Source organism: Dermacentor albipictus, chromosome 3 (assembly GCF_038994185.2).
Source record: "Dermacentor albipictus isolate Rhodes 1998 colony chromosome 3, USDA_Dalb.pri_finalv2, whole genome shotgun sequence".
NCBI classification, from domain to species: Eukaryota; Metazoa; Arthropoda; class Arachnida; order Ixodida; family Ixodidae; genus Dermacentor; species Dermacentor albipictus.
In genome coordinates, this window is record NC_091823.1 from 43,024,967 (window position 1) to 43,050,963 (window position 25,997).

The following is a 25,997-nucleotide window of genomic DNA, read 5'->3' on the forward strand; positions in this document are numbered from 1 at the left end:
TGCCTCCGCGACGCGATGCAGGAAGATAACATCAGTGTTGTCATCGTCGTCGCATCAAAGGCGGTGGAGGATTTTCAGCGAGCTGTGCCACCACGACCTCGAGTGAGAGCTCTCGCTTTTCCCAGAGGTTGGCGCACTCGCGACCAGGGGCCGGCTCGGTCCTTTATCTCGCCGTAATCGGCGCCACTGTCCTCCAAACAAATTTGCCGCGACGACGGCGATAGCGCAACTAAATGGGTGGCCTGCGTAGTACCGTACTACGCGCACATACCGCACGCACGGAAGAGTGTCCTACCCACACACTGGTAGAGAAGGGCACACGGCGAGTGAGTGCCCTTCGATTTTTTAGAATCGCGCGCGTCGTCTCAATCGGCGCGCACCAATGCCGACCATCGCCATTGCTGCGAGGCCGTCAAGTGGCGAGGGAGCGCCAAGCAACATCCCGAGCCGGAAACACGAGGGCGAAAGTGTGGAGAGTGAGAAATTGAGTGAGTGAGAGAGCAGCAGGGAGGCTTGCTGCTGCTGCCGCTGGCTGCGGTACCGTACGCGCGGGGGGTTTCGTTTTTATCGGGCTCGTTTAGCGGCTCTCCGGCGGACGGAGGGTCCTTTCCCATATTGCCGACCTTCGACAGCGTGCGCGTTTGCGCACGCCTCCAGAGAGCAAGAATCGGCTGCGCTGTCGGAGAGACCTGCGCCTGGAAAAGACTTGAGGAGTCAATGCCAGGCAGGAGGCATTCGCCGGGAATTCAAGAGCAGCGGCTGCGAGACAGTTTCCTTGGTCTGTTCGTGGAGTACGCGGCGCACAGCCGCAGTATACGACAACATCGCCGTCCGGACGCAGCTGCAAGCAGGGAGAACGTGAGTGTCGCTTCGTCGATCACGTCCCCCCGCCCCCCTCCCTTTATTTTTATTTTTTTAATCATTTTTACGTAACAGCTGCGTCCGTTGTCGTCGCATGCGCGACGGAAATAACGGGCCTTCGCTGCGTATTGTGTTTTGCGGATCGTGTGTTGCGCTCGAGCAGCTGTTCTGGTATAAATTGGAGTACTAGAAAAACGATACTGGCAGCATCATATGAAAAAGGTATTAAACACTTCCGCGTCGGTACGCTAGGGCATTTATTTCGGCGGTCGTGGTATAGGACAGCAGCTAGTGTGGGAAAATAATTTGATTCGTTATTGCCTTATTGGAGTCCGAGTGGTTCTCGTTAGAAACGTTTCCGAAGTAAAAACGCTATTGCTGCAAATTCCTGGCCGAATCCAGCGCATAGGTTCACGTGCGCGGCGCATGGCAACAGACGAACAAATTAAGTGTCACTCTGAGCGGTCATTGTGCTCGGCAATGCGCTAAACTGAAGCGCTCCCAATGCATGAGCATTCCTACGGTTACCTAAGGAGAAAACTGTCCGTGCGTCTGTCCCTCTGTCCTTGGCGTAAGACGATGACTTTCAACATAGAGCAAGTCACCTGTGGAAGACGACGACGACGAGCGAGCAGTGGCACGAGCGCGTCTCTGTGATCACGTGACGTGCGCAATCGGGCACGCACTAGGCACACCTTTAGTAAAGCCAGAACCGTGGTGCAACCGAGGCTTCGGATCGGAAAGCCATCAGCGCAACTTAATATTTCGGTGTCGCAACCGCACATCTCCGTTTTACGTTTCTTTCACGGCCATTCTCGCAATAATGCGAAACGCAGCAGCGCGCGACCACTCAACACAGCGCCTCGTTACTACGAGATGCTTACCCGTCATTCAGATAACTTCCCCGGGGAGAGTCCGCATGCAATTTTCTTATTGAGAATGCACTATATGCCCCATTACGCGAAAAATCCGCCGACTGGATCGAAACGTGGTGCCGAATGTGGCCGACGGCTCGAAGAGCACGAACGCGTGAAAGAATGCTCGGATTGACGTCAAATTTCTCAGGGAGGTTCCTGTAAACAAGGTAAATCAATGGCTTTGTAAATAAACTTTCGTACACACCGGTCTGAGTGGGACATGAAGTGGTGAAAACTTTTATTCAACAGGGCATCACGGTTCAGCCTGACTAAAGGTGAGCCTATAGTGCGCGCGTTCACGAGCTCGTTGATGCGTGTAATGAGCGCGTTCATGACGTTCCGAGGTCTACGAACGGCATAATGCTTTCCCATTCCCATACGTAAGCAGTCCTAAGTGGCTCTGCCGAATTCGTTTTCTTTTTTTCTGCGTATCACAGAGTGAAAGAGTTTAGTTTGTAGCAGGGTCCCGAGCTGCCGCTGTTGGAGATCGGTCGGGCGTTTGTTCATTTCATTAGCAACATAAAGATAGGCGACTTTAACCGATGTTTAGTGCTCACATTCGTTAAACATCTGACGCATACAAGAAACCCACCTTGCCCTTGAAATTCTAAAGCTCTTTTTTTTTTCTCGCCTTCATTTGCCGCGCAAGCTCTCTACAGCTGGGATAATCGCAAACTTCCATAAAGTGAACCTGGGTCCCTATTCGCAAAAAAAAAAAAAAGTTCTAGTGCAAGAACTGCTCCTAAGAACATGCGAACGGATCGTCGAGCACATCAGCGAAAGTAGTGGGCCAATTCGGCAAACAACATTACCGAATGAAAATTGGTTTAATACGGCTTCTGGGCGTTTCCTCAAGCATGCCTCTTTCTACAGAAAGAAATGATCAACTAAATTATTATTATTATTATTATTATTATTATTATTATTATTATTATTATTATTATTATTATTATTATTATTATTATTATTATTATTATTATTTGTCAACGAGCCATTGCTCAGAGTCCTCAGCTTGGTCAATTCCTAACATTCCGAGTGCGTAGCGAAAACGTCCTTCAAACATGCATGAAAAAAAAAGAACGTTTCAGCTATAACTGTTTCTTAAAAATGCCCTTTTGGGCAGTTCGTGACGACCTTCAGTGAAAGGACAATTCATTTTTTATTGTCAGATTTTGGGGACGGATATCGGTGATGCCTAGGCCTTCCTCCAGGTACACATGATTTCACCACTGCTTGGCTTAAGTTTCACAATTGCAACACGCATTCTACAGTGAATATTTAACGAGCTAACTAGTGAATCCCTTTTTAATTATAGCTATCTGCGCAGTGCGATTTAGCGGCTAAGCAAAGTCCGCCTCTGTAGGTAGAGAACCAGAACCGGCCAGATTGCGCTACACACTCCATGCAATTTCTTTAGTCTATCGGAAAAAAAAAAACACCCGGTAATGTCCACAATGTTTTCGAAAGAACGACTTGCGAGTTTAGATGAATATATTTTCAATATAGGCCCCTAGTTCTTCCTCGTTAAAAAGATATACGAAAGCCAGTAAATAAATAAAACAAAGAAATGAAGAATGAAGTTTAGAACGCTGGCCCCGGATTCACAAAAACGTTTTTGCGCTATGGAGTTCTTCGTAAAAGCAGGTGCCTGTCAGTCTCGATGTTGGACTTATCATTGGCGTAGGCGACCATGCAGCCACTCCCAAAGAGCACTTGTGAACGAAGAGCTTTGCGATTTCGGCCCCATGGCTACACCGTATAACAAAGGCAGATATAACGAACAGCGGCGCAGGGTCACATCAATGCAGTCGCCACACTCGCATGTTCGCCGAATTTTCACTGGCAGGCTTACAAACGAGCCGAAGCGTAGCATTGCTGTGAACCACGAAGGCACCGCGCTGTTGCCTTTAACATTTAGATACGGTCTGGGGAATTTCCTTCGTGAAGAAGACAAAAACAAAAAAGAAATGAAATGGCCCGCCGGAATGATCATGTCTATACAGGAAAAGTGGAAAAGACGCTATCAATGCATGCGAGGTCACATATTTGCTTCAAGAACACCAACAATTCTCGGCAGAATACTACTCGCTGCGCTGCCAAGTCTTGCTACGGAAGTCGGCAAGAGACGGCGGCGCATATATCTAATATGTAAACATGGAAGCTGGCCAATGATGACAGGCGCTCAGACACACTAGGTCAGGGTGCCTGTGCTGTCACAATGATAGGCACACAACGGTCTGTCAATCTGCCGCTACATCAGATGAGGCATTACGTTGATTACTCGCCAATTTAGATATTCAACACAGCAACGCTCCTGTTTGGAGGCCGCTGAACCTGTTTTAACGATATGTGTTGCATTTATAGGAACGAAATTCTGATCGCCGTTTGAACGAATGTATTTTTGATTTAGAACCCATAGCTTGTTTTTTTTTCAATATCACAAGCAAACTGCTAAATAAATTTTAAAGAGCATCAACTTTACCATCTTTTCACGAACAAGTCATCAGAATTGTTTGTACTGAATTTGTTTAGGGACGTATACAAAACGTAAGAAAATGGATATATTACGCCGCACTCTGAAATATGCCGATAACTGGTGAATAGTAACCTCGTAAAACTTGGATAAAAAATGTAACCGTTACACCGAAACTGCAAAATAAAATATTTTATCTTACTTTCCACACACACACACACACACACACACACACACACACACACACACACACACACACACACACACACACACATATATATATATATATATATATGCTCTGAGCTTACGGAATTGCGATGTAGATTTTTTGTGCGAAGTCGTCTTGGTGTGCCATGCTTTTTTTCATTCAGCACTCTTCTGAAATCCTGCAATCTTCCTAAAAACACCGGCTGCAAGACGTCAGGCGTCGGCTGCTTTTGCATAAATCGCATCTCATTATCGTACGGCAAAAAAAAAAACGTAACACTGAAAGTAAACGTTCAAGCTCATTTCCCTCTGCTAAAGTATCAGGGCCGAATTCACAAAGCTTTTCGTTCGTAAATGCTGTTTGTCATTGGCTGATCGCCTTCGCTAATGATGTGTCCTACATCACTATTGGCTGGCACGAACGCTTTTAGCGTAAGAACGTTTTGTGAATACGGGCCCGGGGTCCTTATTCACGAAAAGCCTTTACGCTAGAGTTGTTCGTAAGAGAAAATTGCAGCCAATCTTGGTGCCAGACATATTATTAGCCAAGGCGGCCAGCCAATGGCAAAAAACATGACCGAAAAACCGTTGCGAATACGAAGCTTTTCGTTCGTAAGTTCCGTTCGTTATTGGTCGGCCGTCTTCGCCACTACTGTCCGGCACCATGATTGGTTGACTTCAGCTCTTAAGAAAAGCTTAAGAGTAATAACTTTTTCGCGAATACGAACCCAGCTTCCTACATAGTAATGCCTCGCTTTTTGTAACCGTGATGAGGAGGTCAGCAAGATAGTAGATCCTCTTATCCCCATTTTCACTACCTCGGAGACCACCCGCACGAGGCTTAAAAAACTGGGACGCTGCTTGAACTTCTTTACAGTGCCTCCGTAGTGTTCGCGTTGTCAATCTCACTGCGGCTGGACTACGCTTACGAACAGAAGCACGTGATTAAAACCAGGGAAAACAGAAAGCCGACGGAATAGAGAATAGGAACACACACAGACACAGCACGATGCCACGTGATAATCGTAAGAAACGAACTCGCAGACAGACTAGCCATCGCAGCATGCACATTAAGAACCCTGACGCCCGTGACAGTTTCTGCACCAGACGCCAAGAATGCTCTTTGCGCCCTACGGTGCACTCCTTGCAGTGACATGCAGTTCGACGAACATGCAAAGTCTTCACTGCTATACACAGTTGACCCATTTCTGCGGTTTTCACCGAAACAACAAAAAAAAAAATGTGCGGCACGTTTGACACGCTCCTCCATTGTCTGCATTAGAAGCGGCCTAGACGCCTCACTTCTTGTGTCGTGCCAAAAGACGAACGTCGCCACATTGTAGTTAATGTGATCCCTCCGACGCTTCGGTGGTGCAGATTATCATAGAATGTTCTCAATGTGACGAACAGCGAACTCGCTTGCGTGACGGTTTTGAACATCTATGACAGACGTCCTGTCCCACTGAGCAAAGTGCTCAGACCGTGGTCATGCCCCAACAAGGAAGAGCGTGCCGTTAGTGCCCTTCAAGATTGTTCATTAGAGGGTAACCTTATAGACTGCCTATAAGTGACATTACTGTTTTCTCTTCTCCATGTTGGGCTTCTTTTTTACCGAGCTGATCTCGCGGTGATGTTGACCTTACGTATGTGTAAAGAGACTTGTGCGGACTTCTTCATTCCTGTGTAATGGGTGACCATCCTGTAGTTTCTGGACTGTGCTTTCGGTGCTGGTACCCGTAGAGAAATTATATGTACCCTTGCGTTGGTGTATTTGTTAAGTTTTTTTATATTTTCTTCTTTTCTTTCTTTCTTTTTTCTCAATTTGTTGCTTGAGTTACGAGTTCGAGATTTTGGTATAGCCGGTTCTTACGCAGCCTACATGCCTATGTTTATACATCTAAAAAAAAAAGGAAAACACGAGCGACGTCTACATGTTGCTCTTCTCTCAGCGTTCTATTGCTCTGGTTTTTAATTATGAAGTTAGCAACTAGCGCAGTTTTTCGTGTTAACAACGCAAACACGAGGCGCCTCACCATCCAAGTCGTGTTTCCTCGTGTTTACGCCCGCCTTCCAGCTTGCAGTCACCTCAGTAGTATGCCGCAAGGACAGTAGTATGCCGTAAGTTAAGCCTTCTCTCGGTCTGCAGCCTCCACTTATAGGCATGCGCAAGGAATATGGAGGACTCCCCGATAGCCGACGATTTACGAGGAAATAACACCTGGCATCCTGCCGTATAGGAATACAGATGGGGCAACACTGGATGATCGAGACGACGACGACGAAGATGCCCTCCGCGGCGCATGTTATTTTTAAAATTTTTTTAGTCTCGCGCACGCACAGATGCCCCGCGGCGTGCACGTGAACCGCGACGCGATCACTGACGCCGTTTCTCCTTCGGATAAAAAAAAATAAGAAGAAAGAAAAAGGCGGCGAAAGGCACGCGCGAGCGGACCTTGGACAAGGTCGACCGCTTCCCCCCTTGAAACAAGCAGCGGCGCGACATTGAAGGACACTCACAAACAATTGTAAAATCGATCATAGCCGCCCGGAGCGAGGTTACGTCGGTCGCCGTCTGAAAAGTAAACAACAATCATTTTTAGCTGAATCACAGCCGCGGCAAAATGCGTTCAATGTCGCCTCGCGGCCTCCCGGGCCTGTTCTGACTTCGTATATGACCGGTCTCTCGATCAGCAGAGAGACCTGGCGAGACCTGGAACACAGTGCCCTTGCATTGCCCTACATGTTAATCTAGGTTTTGATGACTACCGGTGGCTCTCCCGTGCCTAGTCCTGCCGTTTTGCGAACGCACTGCTTCGATTGCGATCGCGTTCTAGATCTCAAAGCAGCTAACCTCGACGCGGCATTTCTCTGGGCTTCTGCCGCCTGTCCAATTGGAACATTGTTGATATATTTTTCTTCTTTGCTTTTGTCTTGGTGGGGGTGGGGGGGGGGGGGAGGTCAAATATTGGAGGACGTTTCTATTGTTATTGCGATCAACCACGTAACGTTGAGGACTTTTTGCTGCCAAAAGGAGGCCGTTGATGTTCTAAGCCGGCGAAAGTGGCAAGTTGAATGGCTAAACGAAGACATTGTGGAGAGTAACGAGAGTGATCCATAAAGAAGTGACATGTAATAGGCAGTAGAAGGTTTGTCTTGCTGGTGTTGTGATGGCCGCTTACCCCGCGACAACCGCCGGTCACGGATACCGCGATAGTGGGGAACGGGCCGACGGCGTCGTCAACACAGTTCTCCACTTGGATGATATATGGCCACCAGTGGAGCACCTCTGTCAGGAGATGTTTGACAATTAGCGAGGCGACTGTCCTTCACCTGCCACCCGCCCAAACTCGCACGTGCACGCCGGAGTCGGGGTCAGTGTGCTATCCTCCCTCCCCTGTTCGTGCCCCGTAATGTGCGTGTGTTTTGTATAAAGCTCCTTTCGGAGGGAAAGGGCAACACACCTCCGGATTGGTGGGACCTGATGTCATCCGTCTCCTGACGCCGGATTGGGGGAAGGCGACTGAACTATGAGAACGAATGGGATAAAAAGAGCGACGGACGTCTGGAGTGATCGGCGGCTACAACTTCCACGTGAACTTATGTTTCAGTACTTCTTTGAAACTTTTGTAATTGTTTAATATAAGCTTGTGTGTAAGACGCCTTGGATATCGGGCCCAGCCCCACGTTCTCTTACTCCTCCACGATGAAAGGATAAACCACATCTTCGAACCCCGAGTCGCAACACCAGCGAAAATCTAGAGAGCCAGAGAGCTCTTCTCGATTAAGCCCAGCGAAACAAAGAGACCAGTGGCGCCCCGTAATAAGGGCCCATCCACCAACCAAAACACGCAAGATAAATAAAATTTATGCTACTGCTACTACCCAACTATGAGCATTTGTCATACAGGCTATTAGCAGTGCAGGAAGTTTCCGTGTTAAATAAAGGGGAGAAAAGACGGGTCGATAAAACGCAGGGCGACGAATAGAATGCGCGGAACTTTTTGTGATCGCCGTGCTTTTTGCCCTTCTCTTCTGCCTCAGGTATTTTTCCCCTTTCCTTTTTCTAAGTACTAATGCATACCAACGCCTGCAGTTCTACAGCACTTTTGCTGCAGCAATACTTTTAATCTCCTCAAACTGCATAAGTGGACTCTGCGTGACGACTTACTGGGCTTCGGACTCGCTGAGAACTGCAGACGAGACGCTTCGTTGTACCGCGGTTGTGGTCAAAAAGGGGATTGGTGCCAACGAGAGCGTGAAAATGAGCCATGCTCATCGTACCAGACGTGAACTGCACTGAGGAAAGACATCCCAGCCTTGCTAACCAACGTTTATCTTCAGCGAGTAAAATACAACGGGTGCCCAAGGCGGTGTGACTAGCCGATGAACAGCGTACAGCAACGGCACTAGCTGGGCCACAGTACTTGCGGGAAAAAAACATGAAACAATGTCGGGACAAGTGTTTATAGGCAACCAGTAGAGAGCGAACAGCAGTCAGACGAGGACACACTCAACGCAAATTCTTCGGTACAATCGTGACAGCACGAAGAAGTCAACAGGAGTTCCAAGACTACACACACAACGAAACATTCGAGAAACACGTTGTGGACAATCACACCGGCTGTGCCGCTCTCTTGTGCGTGACATCCTGTGCTTTAAAACATGTTCGAATACGGTGGCGCGGGCAGTAGCAAGGTTAGTCGTCGATCCAAGGTGTGCATTTCTGTGCAGCGTGAGGACGTTTTAGTACGTCGTCCGGCAGCGCTTAGGAAAAAAAGAACACAAAAGTTTTCGCTCATAGACGGATACCGTTGCTCTCCAATCTGCCATCTATTTAACATGCATAGAAGGGTGAGCCTGAATGTGGGTTTACGATTTCCTTCGCAAGTGTCCGATGACTGCGAGGACGCCGTTCGGCCAAGTCGGGTAGTTTGCCAATCTGCCCGCGTGGTGATTTCAGCTGTAATCAATGCCTTGCCCCGGGAGATTCACAGTGACGAGGCGCTTAGCGTTGACACCGAACGCTGTATAATTTCGCATCTGTGCATCTACGTGCGTAAGTTGTCGTTGTTGCCCTAGCTCGGAAGTTTTTAATAGCACTACTTTATACAAGAACTTTAACACGAAAGTGACCTCGCTAGGCTGAACCCGGACGACATACTTAACGATCCAGCCCAGCTCACTGCGCAGTCACTATTTGGGGATATATAGCACAACATTCTTGCTTCTACAGATGCCGACGCTTGTCGCACCACGCTTGTTAGGTCGCAAAATCTCTCGAGCCATCCTACATGACGAAACTTTGCACACATATTTCAAAGGTTGCTTGGAGGCGCTTGAGTAGTGGTCCACGAGCCCTCATCTGTTTCGTCTTTCGCGTATATCGCGGGATTTCGTTTTTTCTAGGAATTAACAACCAGGCACACTTCAGCACGAAGTAAATACTTGATTCGGAGGTTATTTAAAGTGCCCTACAACATTCTAATTGATATGTTTGCGATTCGAGCAATAATTTAAAAAGTTCGCTAATTATTAGCAATTAATTATTTATTACGTCGTGCTGAAGAAAATACTCGCTGTAAGTACACATGGCTACGGCTACTACGCAGTCGGTACGATTTCTCTATAGCTCGAGTTTCTTTCTTTTTTTAATCTTGGTCCAAGTTAACTGGAACACCCAATATATGCACCCCGAGCATTCAGGATAACAACAACAACAAAAACAAAAACTCTGAAGGTACCGTAGGGTCATCATGATCATAGTGTAAGAATCATAGTGCGAATTCCAGTGTACGTTATTATTATTATTCGCTTTGATAACATATATACACATGACAGGAAAGAAAAAGCGATGAGCAGGGGGGGGCACAACGCCTGCCTACTTTTCATAAAGGAGGAGACAGAAACACAGAAATGGAAGATAGGAAGAAGGGGAGGGAAGAGGAAAGAAAGAGAAAGATGACAAATATCAAAGAATAAAGTAGAACGCACACAGCACAGGCCGCACACAGTAGGGCCGGTCACTGCAGGTCACGTTACCGAAGAATGTTAAGATAGAATTGTATCTGAGGTAACCTCATTGTCATTTGAAACGCAGAAATAGGCCACAAACGTGAACCTAAATTAATTACTTCTAGAGTAGTAAGGAGAGCGCGATGAGCCCGATTGTGTCGAGACGTACCAACCACTGGGGCACAAACATTTGTCGAGCATCATACACCGCAGGCCAAGGAGGTGATAGTCCCTCAGCAGCGACGTGCGCTTTTCAATGAAAGCGGGACGCTCCAATATCAGGTGCTGAAGTGCCTCGCAGCAACCGCAAGACGTACACGACGGACTGGCCGCACGTCCCTGTCGGTATAAGCGTTCGAACATGTTCACGCAGCCAACCCTTAGCTTGAGTAGCAGTGCTCTAGCGCGACGAGGCAAGCCTCGACTGCGAACGCGAAGCGGAAACATTCCATTTACGACGCGCTGGTTTGGATGCTGCTTGAGCAGGTGACGACGAATCAGCAGACGAGCGTCATTAAGCTTGCACAAAATTTCGTGCCAGACACAGCCGTTATAGCGCAAGTTGAAGCCAGCCGATCAGCCTCTTCATTGCCGGCGATCCCTACGTGTGAAGGAATCCATTGGGCAACGACAGATACCCCATGTGATGCGATTTTGTTGGCAGAGTCGGTAATGCTACGTTGGAGGCATTAACAAGCCACCCTGTAGAAGACTATTCAGGGTGATTCAGTCAGGAAGCGTAAACAGCGTAAAACGTAAACAAACCGCGATAGCTGGCCCGACGACCACGATAGAGGCGATGACGACGAGAACAAGGACGACAAGAACATAGATGATGACCACCACTCCTGGCGACGATGGCGTGACGTCACAACACGTCGCGAACTTGATATGGACGCCTTGGTGCGGTAAACAAGTGGCCTTTACCTGGCGACTGCTGCCTTCTGCAAAGAAAACGTTATGAACAGGCTATATGGTGCAATTATACGAACGGAGCCATCAAAATTTCCTAAAGAGTAACTCAACTGCTCTCGCTGTAAAACGTTTTTCCTCGGCCTTGAAGGTCATCGCCTTCACCGGCGGCGCATTTTCCACCCGACGGCGTGACGAGAAGCGAAACGAAGACTGGACGCGTGCTATGCATTCGAACCGCGACATCGGCGCCGTTCGAGATATGCTGTGACAATCATCAACAACAGGACCTTGTGCACCGAGTGCTGTCTTTCCCGCGAAAATGCCAGTAGAGTAAGTCTCTCTCGATAACTCTGCCACGCGTCTTCGTCAACTAACTCCTTTGGGCAATAAAAACGCGGGCTCGCCGGCCTTGAGTAAGGTCATTCTGAAAGCCACGCTTCGTTAATGCATGCGCGTGGCGGTGGCTCGGTGGCCATGGCGCTCTGCCGTTGAACGCAAGGTAGCGGGTACGATTCGTGTACGCAATGGTCACATGCCGGTGCGGGCGTAATACAAAAACAGCCATTTATACCGAGTGGGGGCGCTCGTTAAAGAAAACGGAGGCAAAAATAACAAAGGTTTTCGTTCATAAATGTTGCTTTGGGATTGGTAGACCGCGCTTCGTAACCAAGCATTGCGGCAGAACCCATCTCACGATGACTGCCGGTGGTAATGCGTTTAGCATTGAATCATTACAGTGACACACGTACTGCCACCATCGGAACTGATTATGTATGAGGCGTGTATTGGAGCGGGACTCCTCTTTCGCGTTTCCCTAAGGACGCTCCGTGCCATCTAACGCCGCGAAATCTGTGCGTGGCTTCCGAAAGACATGGCGCGCCTCCGCGTACGAATGCGGAAAAACGCGTCGCGGGGCAATCGGGCTCCTGTCTTGCGCTTCTTTCTGGACACGCTGCGCCATCTAGTGTCACTGCCGAGGAGTCAGGGCGTGGCCTCCGAGACTAGAAGCGTGGCGTGTCGGTGGCAGCGAACGCTGAGTATTGTATCCTCGCTCTGCCGCACACTCTGTGGCTCATACTCAGTGACCCAAGTCGGCGATAGCTTCGTTGAAAAGCGGCACATACTCAGTGCATTCGTGGCGCAGTTCGCTAAAGCGTTGGCGTGAAAGGCGTTGAAAGGCGTCACCTACCCAGTGCGTCTGTCACATAGCCCGCTAATGCGTCGGGTTGCTGTCCTTGAGGAATCCTAGTGACGTGGGTTCGATTCCCTTCCACATCGGATAAATTTAAGGGTCACTTTTCGCTGTGTTGCTTTCGGTGGTCTTGCGCCCAGCAATTTCGTGAGTGAGAAAAGTAGGTTAGGATCAATTGCATTTAGCTCTTGTTCTAACTGCTCTCTGTGCGTATCGTGTCTGGGGCAATCGACGAGTATATGGCGCACATCGTCATTGCCACATGAGGTAGCTGGGAATGACGTCCGTTCGGCAATTATGGAAGTGTTTTGTGTATGCTGTTCCAAAGCGCGGTCGACGAATTAGTGTGTCAATATTTCTTGAAAGGTCTACATCCAAGTGACATTTTATATGGGGGTCAACTCCGTAGATGACCGATTGCTTAGTATTTTCAGTAGACCAGGCGCGCACACACACAAACCCTTCTTTAGTACTTTTATTAGTCGTAGCGTGTTCATGGACGATAAAGTGATCAGGTGAATTTCTGCATCCTAATGTCACGGTCAATTTTGTCAGCGGGTCCGATAACTTAAACGCAGACTACACAGTCATACAATCGATCGGATTATCGCATGGATGAACTGTTTTATTTCAAATGAAGTACCTAGAACAAGTAAAAAAACTAAAACTCTTGGGGGTCTGGTCCCAAGATAAACTCGGTTGGAACTCATGTAAGTTAAGTAAGCTTTACTAAGCCCATGTCAATGAGTTTAGTAAACTAGTAAGCTGTAGGTATCATGATGTTGCTCATTAAGGCTGAAAAAAGCAACGTACTGTGCACTTTCTTAAATTAAGATTACTTATTCCCTGTTAAATTGGGGAACAAAACTGCAAAAAGTACGATAAATTAGCACTTCTACAAAAAAGGTAATACGAATGTTCGAAAACTATCATGCTAGGCCGCGAAATCTACAGGCACATAACTTCTTTTACAAGCACTCATTGCTCCAAGAGAGCCAAATATATATTTTTAGATTACATTTACATATAAAAAGTAATTGGCTTCACATCATTAGCAAAGCCGCCTCTACATTACGTTACCCGTTGCGCAAACAACCCAGAGCACCATTCACCCGAACAAATATGGTTGGGCACACCTACAGACTACCGATAGCCCTGCTATTAAATATTGTCGAGCAGGAAAGTCATTCTTATGCTCATCAATTTAAAAATTGCATAAAATCTTTTCTGCTGAATAAGGACATTTACTATAAGTAAGTATGCTCCCTGAGAAGTAGTCCTGGTAGAAAGGAAAATAATTACGCTGCGCCATTCTAATCTATCACACATTTAAGTCAGGCAACCGAATTATTTTTTCTTAAATTCTTTGAAAATTAGGGTTGAGGAGCGACTTACGCATAGTAAAACTTTCAACCTAATGAACTACGCATCTGTGATACGCCGTGGACACTGCCGTGCCCTCATTTTTGTTGTTTTGCTCGTTGGCTCGCATCGCGGTCTTGAAGCCTTGGGCTCTTTATATGCCTAGAGTAAAGTCTGGTTAAGCCATGCTGCTTGAATGTGACCAGGGGCACTAGAACGTAAAACTGTTCCAATTAGCTTTTGTTTCAACCTCCTGACGTCACATTTCTGTAAGTACCAACGCTAGCATCGGGAGGTGTGCCGCAGCGTTGTCTGGAGAGCCCAATCAAACGCTTTCCTCGTTTATGGGAGATAACTTTTGCTTGCTTTGAAAACGAATAGCATTGCCTGCCTTGGCTGCTTTTTTTTTCTTATCTGGTTGGCTGACAAAATGTGGGAACATGCAGAAGTGTAAAGGGTTTCGGTAGGTCCGAGCTAGCGCAGTGAAACTACTGGGCGAGGAAGGCAGTGCCGGAGTCTGCAATTGGTCCGCTTCCCCTTGCTTAGCTTGTGGTTGCTGGTCGAACATCGTGGTGGCGTGCAACGGGGGGTTAAAAACTCCACTAAAACGGATTTTCGTCGAATACAAGTTGGCAGAGTGATGTTGTATACGTGGCCAAAAGGGCTAGACAACGTTATTCTGCTACGAAAATGTTTTTATTGAACGCGAATAAATTATTCTTCTCGGCAGGTCCGAGTACCCAGTGCCAGAGCGATCGGCGGGGAGCCATCTTCTATTTCATTCGCGACGGGGCAGTCCCCGGCTATTAAGAAAAAAAAATCAGTTATCTTCGGCTAATTAATGCGCCTGTAAAGCGTACCCGTCATTTTGGCATCGTGAGTTTTCGTGGTCTTGTGGCGTCGCGTGACAGACAGATGAAATGAGCGCAGCCCGAAAAATATTTCGACCAATAGCAGTGGGTTGATGTAAAAAAAAAAGCGTAGAATCGGAAATAATTACTCTTCTTCTGTTCGGTCTAATGATGCATAATCAGTTTGTACATGCCATATCTCGTGGAAAGTTTTCGCGGTTTCCGTGATGTCATGTGAGAGACTGGCATAGTGGCTCACCCACTATGCCAGTCTCTTACATGACATCACGGCCAAAAAGCGTTTCACCAGTCATAGAGGGCTGATTGCAGATATGGGATAGAAACCACTTGGAATAGCTTTACGTTATAGCTAATCTGCGTAGTCACTGGGTGAAGCCGTACGTTATTAATACTCATCGAGTGAAGCGTGTGGTGTGTGTGAAGGCTGTGTAATTGAATGGGCAAGTCGGCGCCGACTAGAAGAACCAGCTGAAACGTATGAAGCGCATGTCCAAAATTGCCGCTATTAAGGAGAATTGAGCATTTGTTAGTTCAATGAGTGAGTAAAGTTTACTTCCCCCTCCCCCACTCCTTGAATTTTAGCCTACAGCCTCCTCGAATTTCTTTAATTGTCCTTGTCGAGTCAGATGTTCTGTACGAACTCTAGTGTATGTGTCGTTTTGCGTTGCATTTCAAGTTTGTCAGATGTATAAGAATATGAGAATCACTTTTCGCTGCAACGTGCATGAGGAAGATGTGTTTCACACTACGGGTCAGTGAGCCAAAGCGCGAATGAATGAATTAATTAATACATGCACAAACACGTTGAAAAGACGATTGTTATTAAATCTTGTTGCTAAGCTGGTTTGTTATAGGTGACTTGATAGATGCTTACCAGCTTGATAAACGACAAAATTCGTGTAAGAAGACGGGAGAGGCACTGTGCTGACTGCGCCGTTCATGAGAAAAAAGTTTAACATTTGCACACGTCATTGCAACTATCATAGTTGTTTGTTTGTTTTCACTGGAGATCTCGATACAGCCTATGACTATGGGACCTCCCTCTGTGTACTAAATACCTGTAATATGACCGAAATTTTAATAATCAATTCTGACTCTGACGTCACGCAAAGGCGATTGTGCGTGGCCTGAAAGAACAGTTACACGTATACGCTCCACCAAGGGGTGCTTTGAGAAACACCGCGTCACGCATAAGGCAAGGTTGCCGACGCAGGAAGGGTGGGAGAGCCGATCGCTATCGGTTAAAAGCCGTAAGCACGCTTCTCGTGTAGTCGCCTACCCTTGACGATACAGATCGCGTTTCAGTGCCGTACACGATCACATCTAAAGCTCCTAGACGCACTGTAAGCTTCCTTTCTTTTAAAGTTCGCTGGGCAACTTGCCCGCAAGCAATAGCGGTAAGTGATAACTACTTGGTAGTAAGCTGGCCCATCCTGACAAACCATTTTAGTTTTCCTGAACCACGTTACAGAGAAGGGCGAGCGTGAATGAAAGCGCAACTTTTGCATGGAAGCGTAGTGAAGGCGGGGCTTGCAGCCCCACAGTTAAAGGCCAGCGAAATCTTTCACACCTTTGGCCGTGGCACGTAGACACTGTTTATGATTGACCTCAGAAGGAACGTTAATGTGCATAATACTTTTATTTCCTTTCGAGACCTCTTTTCTATAACCTTCAAAGGAAAAAGAAAGCCAAAGGAAGATTTAGACTCCGAAGCAATTGATACTTGGTAATAAAGCGGACCACAGCCCAACAGACGTCTTTTGTAAGGGCAACACAATACTGACATCCCTAATGACAGTAAAAATACAGAGATTGGGAAGAGTAAACCACGCGGGGGCGGATCGCTGTATTGGCGGGCGAATTTTAACGTTTACCATCTTCTTAGTGAATTGATGTATTTCACTGTGTCGCTCCATAAATGTGAAGAAATTTTAAAAAATGCTAAACATTTGCAAAAGAGAAAAAAGAAACAGGATAAGTCACAGACAACAATTTTAACAGTACGGAGATCGGGGCTCGTATTCACGGTGATCTTTGCCATGGGCAAAGACCATTGGCTGACCACCTTTGCTAATGATATGTCTAGTATCAAGATTGGCTAGAATTCACTCTTGCGCAGATTGTAGCGTAAGGGCGCTTTCGTGAATACGACCCGGCATTATTACCGCATGGACTCGTGTAAGGGCCGCACAATTTCGACGAGGTGCGGCTCTTACACGGGACCGCACCTTTTTGTCAAAATGGTGCCGGCATAGCTAGAGACTACGGCACACCCCGGATCCCCGAATGCACCTTTGCATCAGAGGTCAATGTGGAGCGCTCGCCATCTAGTACCGGCAAGCGGAAGTTTCGCAGCGCGCGAAACTTAGCCGATTCGCGCGCGGCATCGGTGCCCCAAATGCGATTGCTTCGCCCATAGAGATTTCTTTTTCCAAAATTTTGGCTGCCAAGTTAGGGGCGCGGCCCTTGCACGGCTGCGGCCCTTACACGAGTCAATGCGGTATTTGCACGTAGGCCTTCTTAGCGTAAAAAAAAAAGAAACACACCTTATAAGAATGCCCGTCGTGTCTTATTCGCCTCATCACGTGTATCTCTTATCTATTGTGTCATGCTCGTTGCCATCATTAGAAAACCAAGTTAGTGCTAGGGAAATTTTCTGCCAGCAGCGAACACCAACCACTTCAAGGCCCTGTGAGTGGGCGCCGTTTCCCACAGCGACGAATTGTTTTGCACGCGACGCATACTGGTTTCTCTGGTATACATACCCCACGTTCTGGTCGATTTTTGAGCGAACAACTTGAACTACTCGGCGGATACTTAACATAGGACGCTTCGAGAACTTTCGACTGCGAACAATGCCTGTACCTTAGAAAGCGTCGCGTGCTAATTCGGGGGCGAATTCGCAAAGCTTTTTCGCCTTTCGTAACTGTTATCTTTCCATTATAGCTGGCAAGCTACGCCAATACAGAATGTTCAGTATTCGAGTTGGCTGGCATTAGCTCTTGCGAACAATTGTAGCATTAGAGCTCTTTGTGGATACGGGGCCGCGGTTTTTTGCAAACAGGAGCACTCCATAGCCGCGAAATGGAAGTGTAACGATAATAATGCACCACTGCAGTTTAGTCACTAAGAAAGAACAAATCTGAATATAATCGCACAGCTGTGTAGCAAACCGCACGAAAAACATGGTGCATATCATCTAATCAAATACGTACGCCAACATTAAAAGTTTATCCACAAAAGCAAAAAAATAAGAGAACGTAGAATATCGCGAAATAAGAAACACAAGAATATAAAGGAGGTTGAAGTTAGACTTTACGTAAGGCTATAAGGAATCTCCGAGGGAAGTATATGAGAGCCCCCCCACCTCCCCTTCCCCCAATTTTCTATTGCAACTGCGACGGGTGTTGATGGCTAAAATGCTTCATTTCCTCCAATTATTGTAACTCACTTATTTACCAAAGTTAGCGTTTCGGAGACGTAGCAGGCGGCATATTGTACTTGTTGCCAACGTTTCCAATTCATAATAAGTAAATCAACGAGCTAGTACTTTTCTTGACCTTCAGCTCAAAGGTAAAAGTTAACAGCAATATTAGCTAAAGACGAATACGGCGCCTAAGCTTCTTCAAAATATTAGACAGCTTGTTTAAGTTTCTCCTTTACTATTAAAATACGAAGAAGAACAGAACGGCCCCGCATAAGGAAGAAAGAAATTATCTATGCCCGCACGCATTACTCATAGCAAGTAATGAGGGAATTGGTGAGAAGAGTGTTTATTCCTACCAGATTACATCTGATCGAACTGTATTTAGTGCAACAATCAACCCCCAACTATAATTTTTTTGGGCACGCTGTGTGGCATAGACAAATACGAGCAGCTCGTCGTTGCTGACTACAAGGCTCGTATGCAATGATAGCGTTACTCAGTACGCAGTGGGAGAAATCGCAAAGCCAAATGCTTGTGCATAAGCACGTGCGTGTTTCACGTTTGACGTATGCGTCAGCCTCTTTGTCTTCGGATGCCTTTAGGCAGTTTTCGGCTAAAAACGGAAGCCCACTTCTCTGTTTCAAGTTTCACACGCTATACTCACAGGCCGGTGTGCCACATTCCTCACAAATTATTTACTCATTCGTCTTTGTCACGCGTCAGCGAACTCCAAACGGTGCATGCACATTTCCTCATCTCACCGCCGCACCTAACCACCTGCCGATCCCGACTACATCTTTTTCCCAGCACCCATTACTCCGAGGTAATAGATTACCGGTTAGCTTCTTCAAGCTTTGCGAGAAGTGCGAGATTCCCGCGTACGTCCTCCTCCGTTTCTCGTGCTCCGTCTTTTTCCGCCACAGTTCAATATGGTCAAGCTATGCCAACTCGCTCAGTTTTCTGTTTCGCTGAAGTACCTCCATTTGCCACTTATACCAGCGTCACGCGGGCACTGTCGATCGTGATCGAGTCCAATCGGTACCAAGTTCTTCCGATCGCGGTTGGCTTCATTCCGTAAGTTTGCGCGAAGGACTGATCGAAAAATATCATCCCAATCGGGATCGATCCCGATCGAAAGTGCCCCTGTTTCACAGGTATAAGTCAATATCAGGTATCAGCTGCAAAAAGTCGCTTACCTACGTACTTCGAGCTTAAAAACGAAAATGATGGAACGAGAGAACATTTGGGGGGGGGGGGGAGGGGGGGAGACAAGGGGAGTGCAAGGAGGGGGAGTAGGCTACAATACAGTCTCTACGTGTAAGCAACTAACTGAACCCTAAACGCTCCAATGTCTGTTTCAGGTCGTTGACCGATGCACCACAATAGACGATCGACGTCAAAGACCCGATCATCTTTTGTGTACGCCTAACGGTAACGTAGATAGCGTACGCCTGCACTTCACTCCCATATGGAGCGGCCAGGTCGAGTCTCCCAGTGCTTCCATTATCTAGCCTTTCGAGCACCGTTCAAGAGCATCTCATAACTCGTACAAGACGCAGACCGTGCACTGACAGAACGCAAAGGAGTGAAGCATTTCTGTCTTCTTCCGCCTAAATATCGACACCACGAGCATATCACGAACCACGTCATTCCCATTGTTCACATAACAGAGCCTAAATACACGCAATTAGTCGTACAGAATTGTGAACGTGCGGGCCCTATAACTGACGCTTTCACTGAAAATTCCCAAAAGAAACCTAGCTGGCATTTACTGATGTTGCAGATAGGACAAGCAATTACTTTATTGCGGCCGAGCATTAATTAATGAGGCCGCTAGCGAAGAGGAATATGTACCACAGGAAAGCTGCAGCCAGACATGCTGATATGAGCTTGTGTGCAGCGCAGGCAACGGCAAGGTGTGCCGGCTACAGGATGCACTTGAATATACCAGTGATGCAAACCCAAAGACAAGAAATTATGTACGGCTTTTGCCAATGAAACGAGGCCACTAAGAACGTGAGTGTTGCCGTGTCCAGATGACTGGTCGTCGTGTCGCAGGCGTGGGACTCCTGGTGGTGTAACGCTGAATACTTAAGGAAGTGGGGTCACCACCCTCTCTAGAGCTTTCGAGTGCTCCTGGGGCCACGGTCGCATCGTTTCTTTTGAGAATGCATGCGCACAGACGTGACAACGAAGCCAGCGCCCCTTGAAAAAAAAAGGAATAGTGCTTGTTTCTGAGAAATTAAAGGTCACTACAGGAGTTCTTTACACCAGCTGCAGGTGTTGAATGTTTGAACCGGAAGTAAGTTGGGCCCGCAGGTGATGTCTGGCGTGTGCTTCTGACCTATTATTAACGATGCCACATTCTTTTTTTCGTTTGAAAATATCAAAGCATGTTGCCGATGATGCAACCAATAAACACTAAGCCAACACTAAAGTGAGATATTAATCTCCATTCCTTGAGTACGCTTTTGGAATGTAAATATATGTCATTCTTACAGTGATCGGAGGAATCTGTAAGCCAAGAAAGGGCGCAAAAGTGACAAAAAGGTAGATCCGCGACAGTGATATTTTCGCGCTGGCCTCCTCTCATGACGTCACAGATTCTGGCGGCGCCTGCAGGTAGAAAAATGATTAGATTGCATTCAAAATGTATGCTATGACTCAACTTGCGAACTTACAAAAACTTCTCGTGCGCAAAAGATGCTCATATGCGCGAAATCTCATTGAAATTTGTAACGTCGCACTCACGTCATTGGCTCCGTGGTCTGAGCGCTGAATTCGAGAATTAAATTTCGGCCTTCTTTTTTTGTCGCTAATATTCAATCATTTTAATAAATGATTTAGTATATGTGTTCATTGTGTCCATTTAACTACAATTCAGTAAGCGTAGTAGTCACTGCACTGGATGCAGGTTTTGAATGTAGCCTTTAGGTACAGTTGGCCGCAAAAGTTTAAGGGACAAAGTACACTTGCGAAATAAACGGAATTTTCGCGAAGTCTGTGCCGCACAGCTTTAAATTGAAAGTTCCAATCTGTAGTAGTTTTTCCGCCATACATATATATTGATTCATTGAGTTAGTAGCGCCATGCCTTAAAAGAATAGAGATCGTCGTTTGTCGTGGAAACCGTGTTCCGTAAACGCTCTTTGTGCGATTGTACAAGAGACTTCAGCTTGTTGTTGTGCGTGATACCGGACGCCACTCGTGCACGTGCCGATCACGCATATGCGTAATGCACCGTTGCCACGGAGTCTTGTTTCCCTTCAAGGGAGCCGCAGACTTAGGTCAAAGATACGCCCTCGTGAGACGATAAAGAAGCGGTAAATAGACGCCGCAGGGCGACGAGCTCTTCAGCCACCGCGACTGCCTTCGATAACCTTCTCGTGGAGGATGCTATCGCCAACTACGCAGCCGTTCTCCCGTTTCGCGCGCCCGCGCGCTCCGCCCTTAAATCAGAGGCCTCAGCACTGCGCGAAGTTTGTTCGAGGCAGGCAAAGCTGGCCCCCGAACCCATCCGTCGAGCGGAAACTCCCGTTAACGCTGAACAGCATCGACCTCGCCGTTGACAGCCCGGGTGAGTTCGTATTTGCCTCCGCGCCAGCTGCATCAATGAGCAAGTTGACGGTGTTTGTTCAGAGCTGCTGGAGGCATGGTGGTAGCGCTAGGGCTGAAGCGTGCATTGCCGGAAAGGTCCTTCGCTCGTTCGATCAGAGGCGGAGGCTGCTGCGTCATTAGAAGAAGCGGAGAAAGGCATGCGCACTTTGAGTTGCAACGAAGCCGAGGATATGCGATATTGATGACTTCGCGAAACAACGGCATCGTGGACCTCACGGGTTGGTAGAGTGGTATATGGCTGTGTATGGTAGTGCTGTTTTGAACCAGTTTATTCAAGTTCAAGCCCTTCATATGGGTATTGATTCCTTCAGGTCTTACAGGAACGAAGCTCGTTCTACAGATATGACTTGGATCAGCGTGACACAGAAGAAGCAAGCTAATTGCCTGTCCTGTCAAGGAGTCAATAGGAACAATCAGCTTTTATTGTAGTTGTTGACGACTCTCTTATGGGCGTCCTCACTTTGCCTCGCATTTTCGTGCTGTGCAGCGTAGGGTTGTTATGCTGTGTCGTTGCGCGAAAACCAACAACACAGAAACAAACAAACGGAAGGTACTTTTACTCGCTTAATATGGAGCGGACTGTGCCTCGAATAATAGGTCGATAAACGCTCAGTGTACTTTTCTTTTCACTTGTCAGCTCTTATATGCATGTCACAATGAGGAGTAAAATATTTGGTGTAACATAGCCGGCACATTTGGCATGTTGAAGCGCCTATCGCTGAGTCTGCCATGAATCTTCACTCCTCAATATGCCTCTGTAAACAGCGTCTGCTAAATGTATGTGTAGTTCACCTGCCGAGTCAGAGGGTGCCGTGTCGAATTTGCCTGCGGTCTTGTGAAGAGCGTTGCGGAAATGCAGTGCTTGATATTGAGTCATCCGCACAAGTTACTTTACACACGCGCATTCAATAATATACGTGGACTCTCTTACAGTTCGTATCACGGCTATATGCTCTCCTTGTATCGAAGCGTTGAAATTCATCACGTTTCTATTGCAGAACTCTACACACACACACACACACACACACACACACACACACACACACACACACACACACACACACACACACACACACACACACACACACACACACACACACACACACACACACACACACACGTATATATATATATATATATATATATATATATATATATATATATATATATATATATATATATATATATATATATATATATATATATATATATATATATATATATATATATATATATATATAATACCGATTCAACAGCAGCCAGGCAGCCACGCCAAATCCGGGAAAGCAGGCAAAGCAAGCTTGGCTCGGTGCTCTAGTGTTTCCGTGCTGCGTTATAGCATTCAGTGACACCGCGCACGACACTGACACACTTGAACAACAACAACAACCGTCGTACTGTCGAGCTACACCCCTAAGTGACACAGTACTCGAAATGCAAAGTACCAACCAGGAGTATTACTAATTCGTGGACTTTTCTCCTGACCAGCCAAGGCAACTGGACACATTCCCATTAACATATCTAAGTTCCTTACGTCATATTCTCTCTCTCTCTCTCTCTCTCCCTTATTTGGGAGTGGCACAATGAAGAATGAAACATTTCTGCTGAGAAAGAAATCGCGGGTTTGGTCCCTGGCCGTGGAAGGAGCATTCGGTAAGAAACGGAATGTGAAAATGCTCTTGTGTTTCAAGATTTACTTGCACGTAAATCCCCTCTGACGCCTAAACCCCCCTGACAATTACTAGCTTTGGGACTCTCTCTGTATTAATAATATTGAATGTAGCTTTATGGAAAAGCAGCATCATTAATGAAGAAACACTAATTAATTTGAATAAACTTGAATAAGTGTTAAAGAATTACAGGTGGTCATCCGGAGCTCTTTACTGCAACGTTCCTAGACCACTCGAACAAAGAACGCCGCAAAGCTAAGTTGACCTCCCTCTCACTCGTAGCTCCAGTGTTCTTTTGGTACTTTTATAAATGAATGAATGAATGAATGAATGAATGAATGAATGAATGAATGAATGAATGAATGAATGAATGAATGAATGAATGAATGAATGGTTAGATACACTAAGCCATCTAGCCATCTACAATTTCTAGCCGCTTATAGATCGCGTTTAAAACCCCTAGGAAACTATTTCCCACATAGGGTGAGGCTCAGGTTCCGTTTTCCACAAGTTTCGGTACAACGTTCCGAAAAACATCTGTTATTGAAAACCATGGCTATCTTTTTATATATCTATATTTCCGACTACTTACAAGATGTGACTTTCTTTTTTTATTTCTCCCCTTGCAGTTGTTAGGCACGTGGCGTGGCCTCCGCTGAAAGAAGGTGTGGCACGGACGTATCCGGGTGTCACTAAATCATGTCGAAGAAGAAAGTATGCATTGCGGGCGCCGGGTCGAGCGGACTGACGTGCGCGCGCCAGATGCTCGACTACGGCTTCGACGTGGTGCTGTACGAGCGGTCCGCGGACATCGGAGGCCTCTGGGCGTACCACGACGATGACGTCGAGGGGCGGGCGTCCGTCATGCGCACTACCATTATAAACACCAGCAAAGAGATGAGCGCCTTCAGGTGAGCCAGGAGACGCCCCCCCCCCCCCTCCCTTGACCCTGCCGCATTCTATAGACGTAGTTTCCTTTACCCGACATCCCACTCGACACCATGGGGAGGACGGATGGGTTTTATAAACGTCTTCTTTTCATCTTTCCGTCCTCCTTTCCCTTTCCCCAGTGTAGGGTAGCCAACCGGGCTCAGACCTGGTTAACCTCCCTACCTTCCTTTTATCATTTTCTCTCTCTCTCCCCTGTGAAATAGGGAGGAGGAACATTTTTGACTGTCGCAGCTGAGCGTAAAGTGTCTGACGGACACAATCGAAACGAAAGAACGACGCCTGTCCTTGTCGTCAATTTTGCCGTTTTGTTTGTGTCCGTCCATCACTTCGCACTAAACAACCACAGTAAGAATACAAGACCAACTACAGTCCAACAGTCAGTCCTCTTGAAGAACATTATTGTGTTGGGAATCCGCATATATTAATCAGATAACAAGATAACTAAACCGAGTAATCAACCAATAGTCAACCAAACAAACTTTCTCGCGACCTTCTCCCAGCACCCAGCACCGATCAAACCAATCCAAACTGCATCTATTTCGCGCAATTTTTCCGTCACGCAGTGACTTTCCACCGCCCAAGGACCTCCCCAACTACATGCACAACACCAAGATGCTGGGCTACTTCCGGAGCTACGCCGACCACTTCGGCGTCACCAAGCACGTGAAGACGAGGCACGACGTGGTGCAGGTGACGCCAGCCGCGGACTACGAGAAGACGGGCCGCTGGGACGTGCTCGTCAGGGACCTGGAAGCGAACACCGACCGCACGGAGACGTTCGACGCCGTGGCCGTGTGCGTGGGACACCACGTGTACCCGAACGTGCCGCACTTCAAGGGACAGGAGAAGTTTCGCGGCCGCATTGTGCACACGCACAGCCTGAAGAACGCCGACACGTTCCGGGACCACCGGGTGGCCGTGGTTGGCATCGGCAACTCGGCGGTCGACGCCGTCGTCGACGTCAGTTACGTTGCCCTCGAGGTAAACATGACGTAACAGCTTCATCGCGTCTGCATCAGATCATTTCCTTAATATCGATACCGCATGCACAAATAATTGCGTTTTGTGCGCGTGACCACTCTTCTGCATCCAGCGCGCAGATTTCAGGAGTCCACGCAGGTTTGCGGAATAGACGAATACACGGGGGCAAAGAAGACTCGTAAACAAACTCACGAAGCGCTGATTTCCAGAATTGTTCATTCAAGCAAGAAAATACAGCAGCCGCTACATGTCGGAAGGCCAGTTATGTTGAAGGCAGTCTCGTGCGCCAGGAAGGTTTTTAGGATAGCAAGATACTCAGTGGAAATCCAGCGTATATATCCGCAAGCTTGTGAGAAGTACACCTCAGAACCGGTACTATAGTCCCAAGATTGCTACTAAGTGGACATGGCTTGAGAACTTACTCGCTTCAACCCTTATATTGCATCGTGTGCTCTCACTTAAATCAGCAATAGTTACTTTCAATTACGACTAATATTTATCCGGAATTATCACAGGTTTACTGACATTTAATGCCACTAA

General features: G+C 47.1%; 1 protein-coding gene across 2 annotated transcripts in view; it reads left to right on the plus strand.

Annotated features, from left to right (window-relative positions):
• Positions 1 to 562: 562 nt before the first annotated feature.
• The window catches only part of LOC135902525 (flavin-containing monooxygenase 5-like), a 30,470-nt gene continuing 5,035 nt past the window's right edge, over positions 563 to 25,997 (plus strand). Inside the window, exons 1-3 of one of the 2 annotated variants that reach the window (XM_065432642.2) lie at positions 563 to 858; positions 24,155 to 24,436; positions 25,040 to 25,457. In XM_065432642.2, coding sequence (XP_065288714.1) covers positions 24,225 to 24,436; positions 25,040 to 25,457 — 630 coding nt within the window. In that variant the 5' untranslated portion in view covers positions 563 to 858; positions 24,155 to 24,224. Of the gene's footprint in view, positions 859 to 21,667; positions 21,815 to 24,154; positions 24,437 to 25,039; positions 25,458 to 25,997 lie in introns of those variants that run through there. The other variant, XM_065432644.1, reaches the window with a different exon arrangement.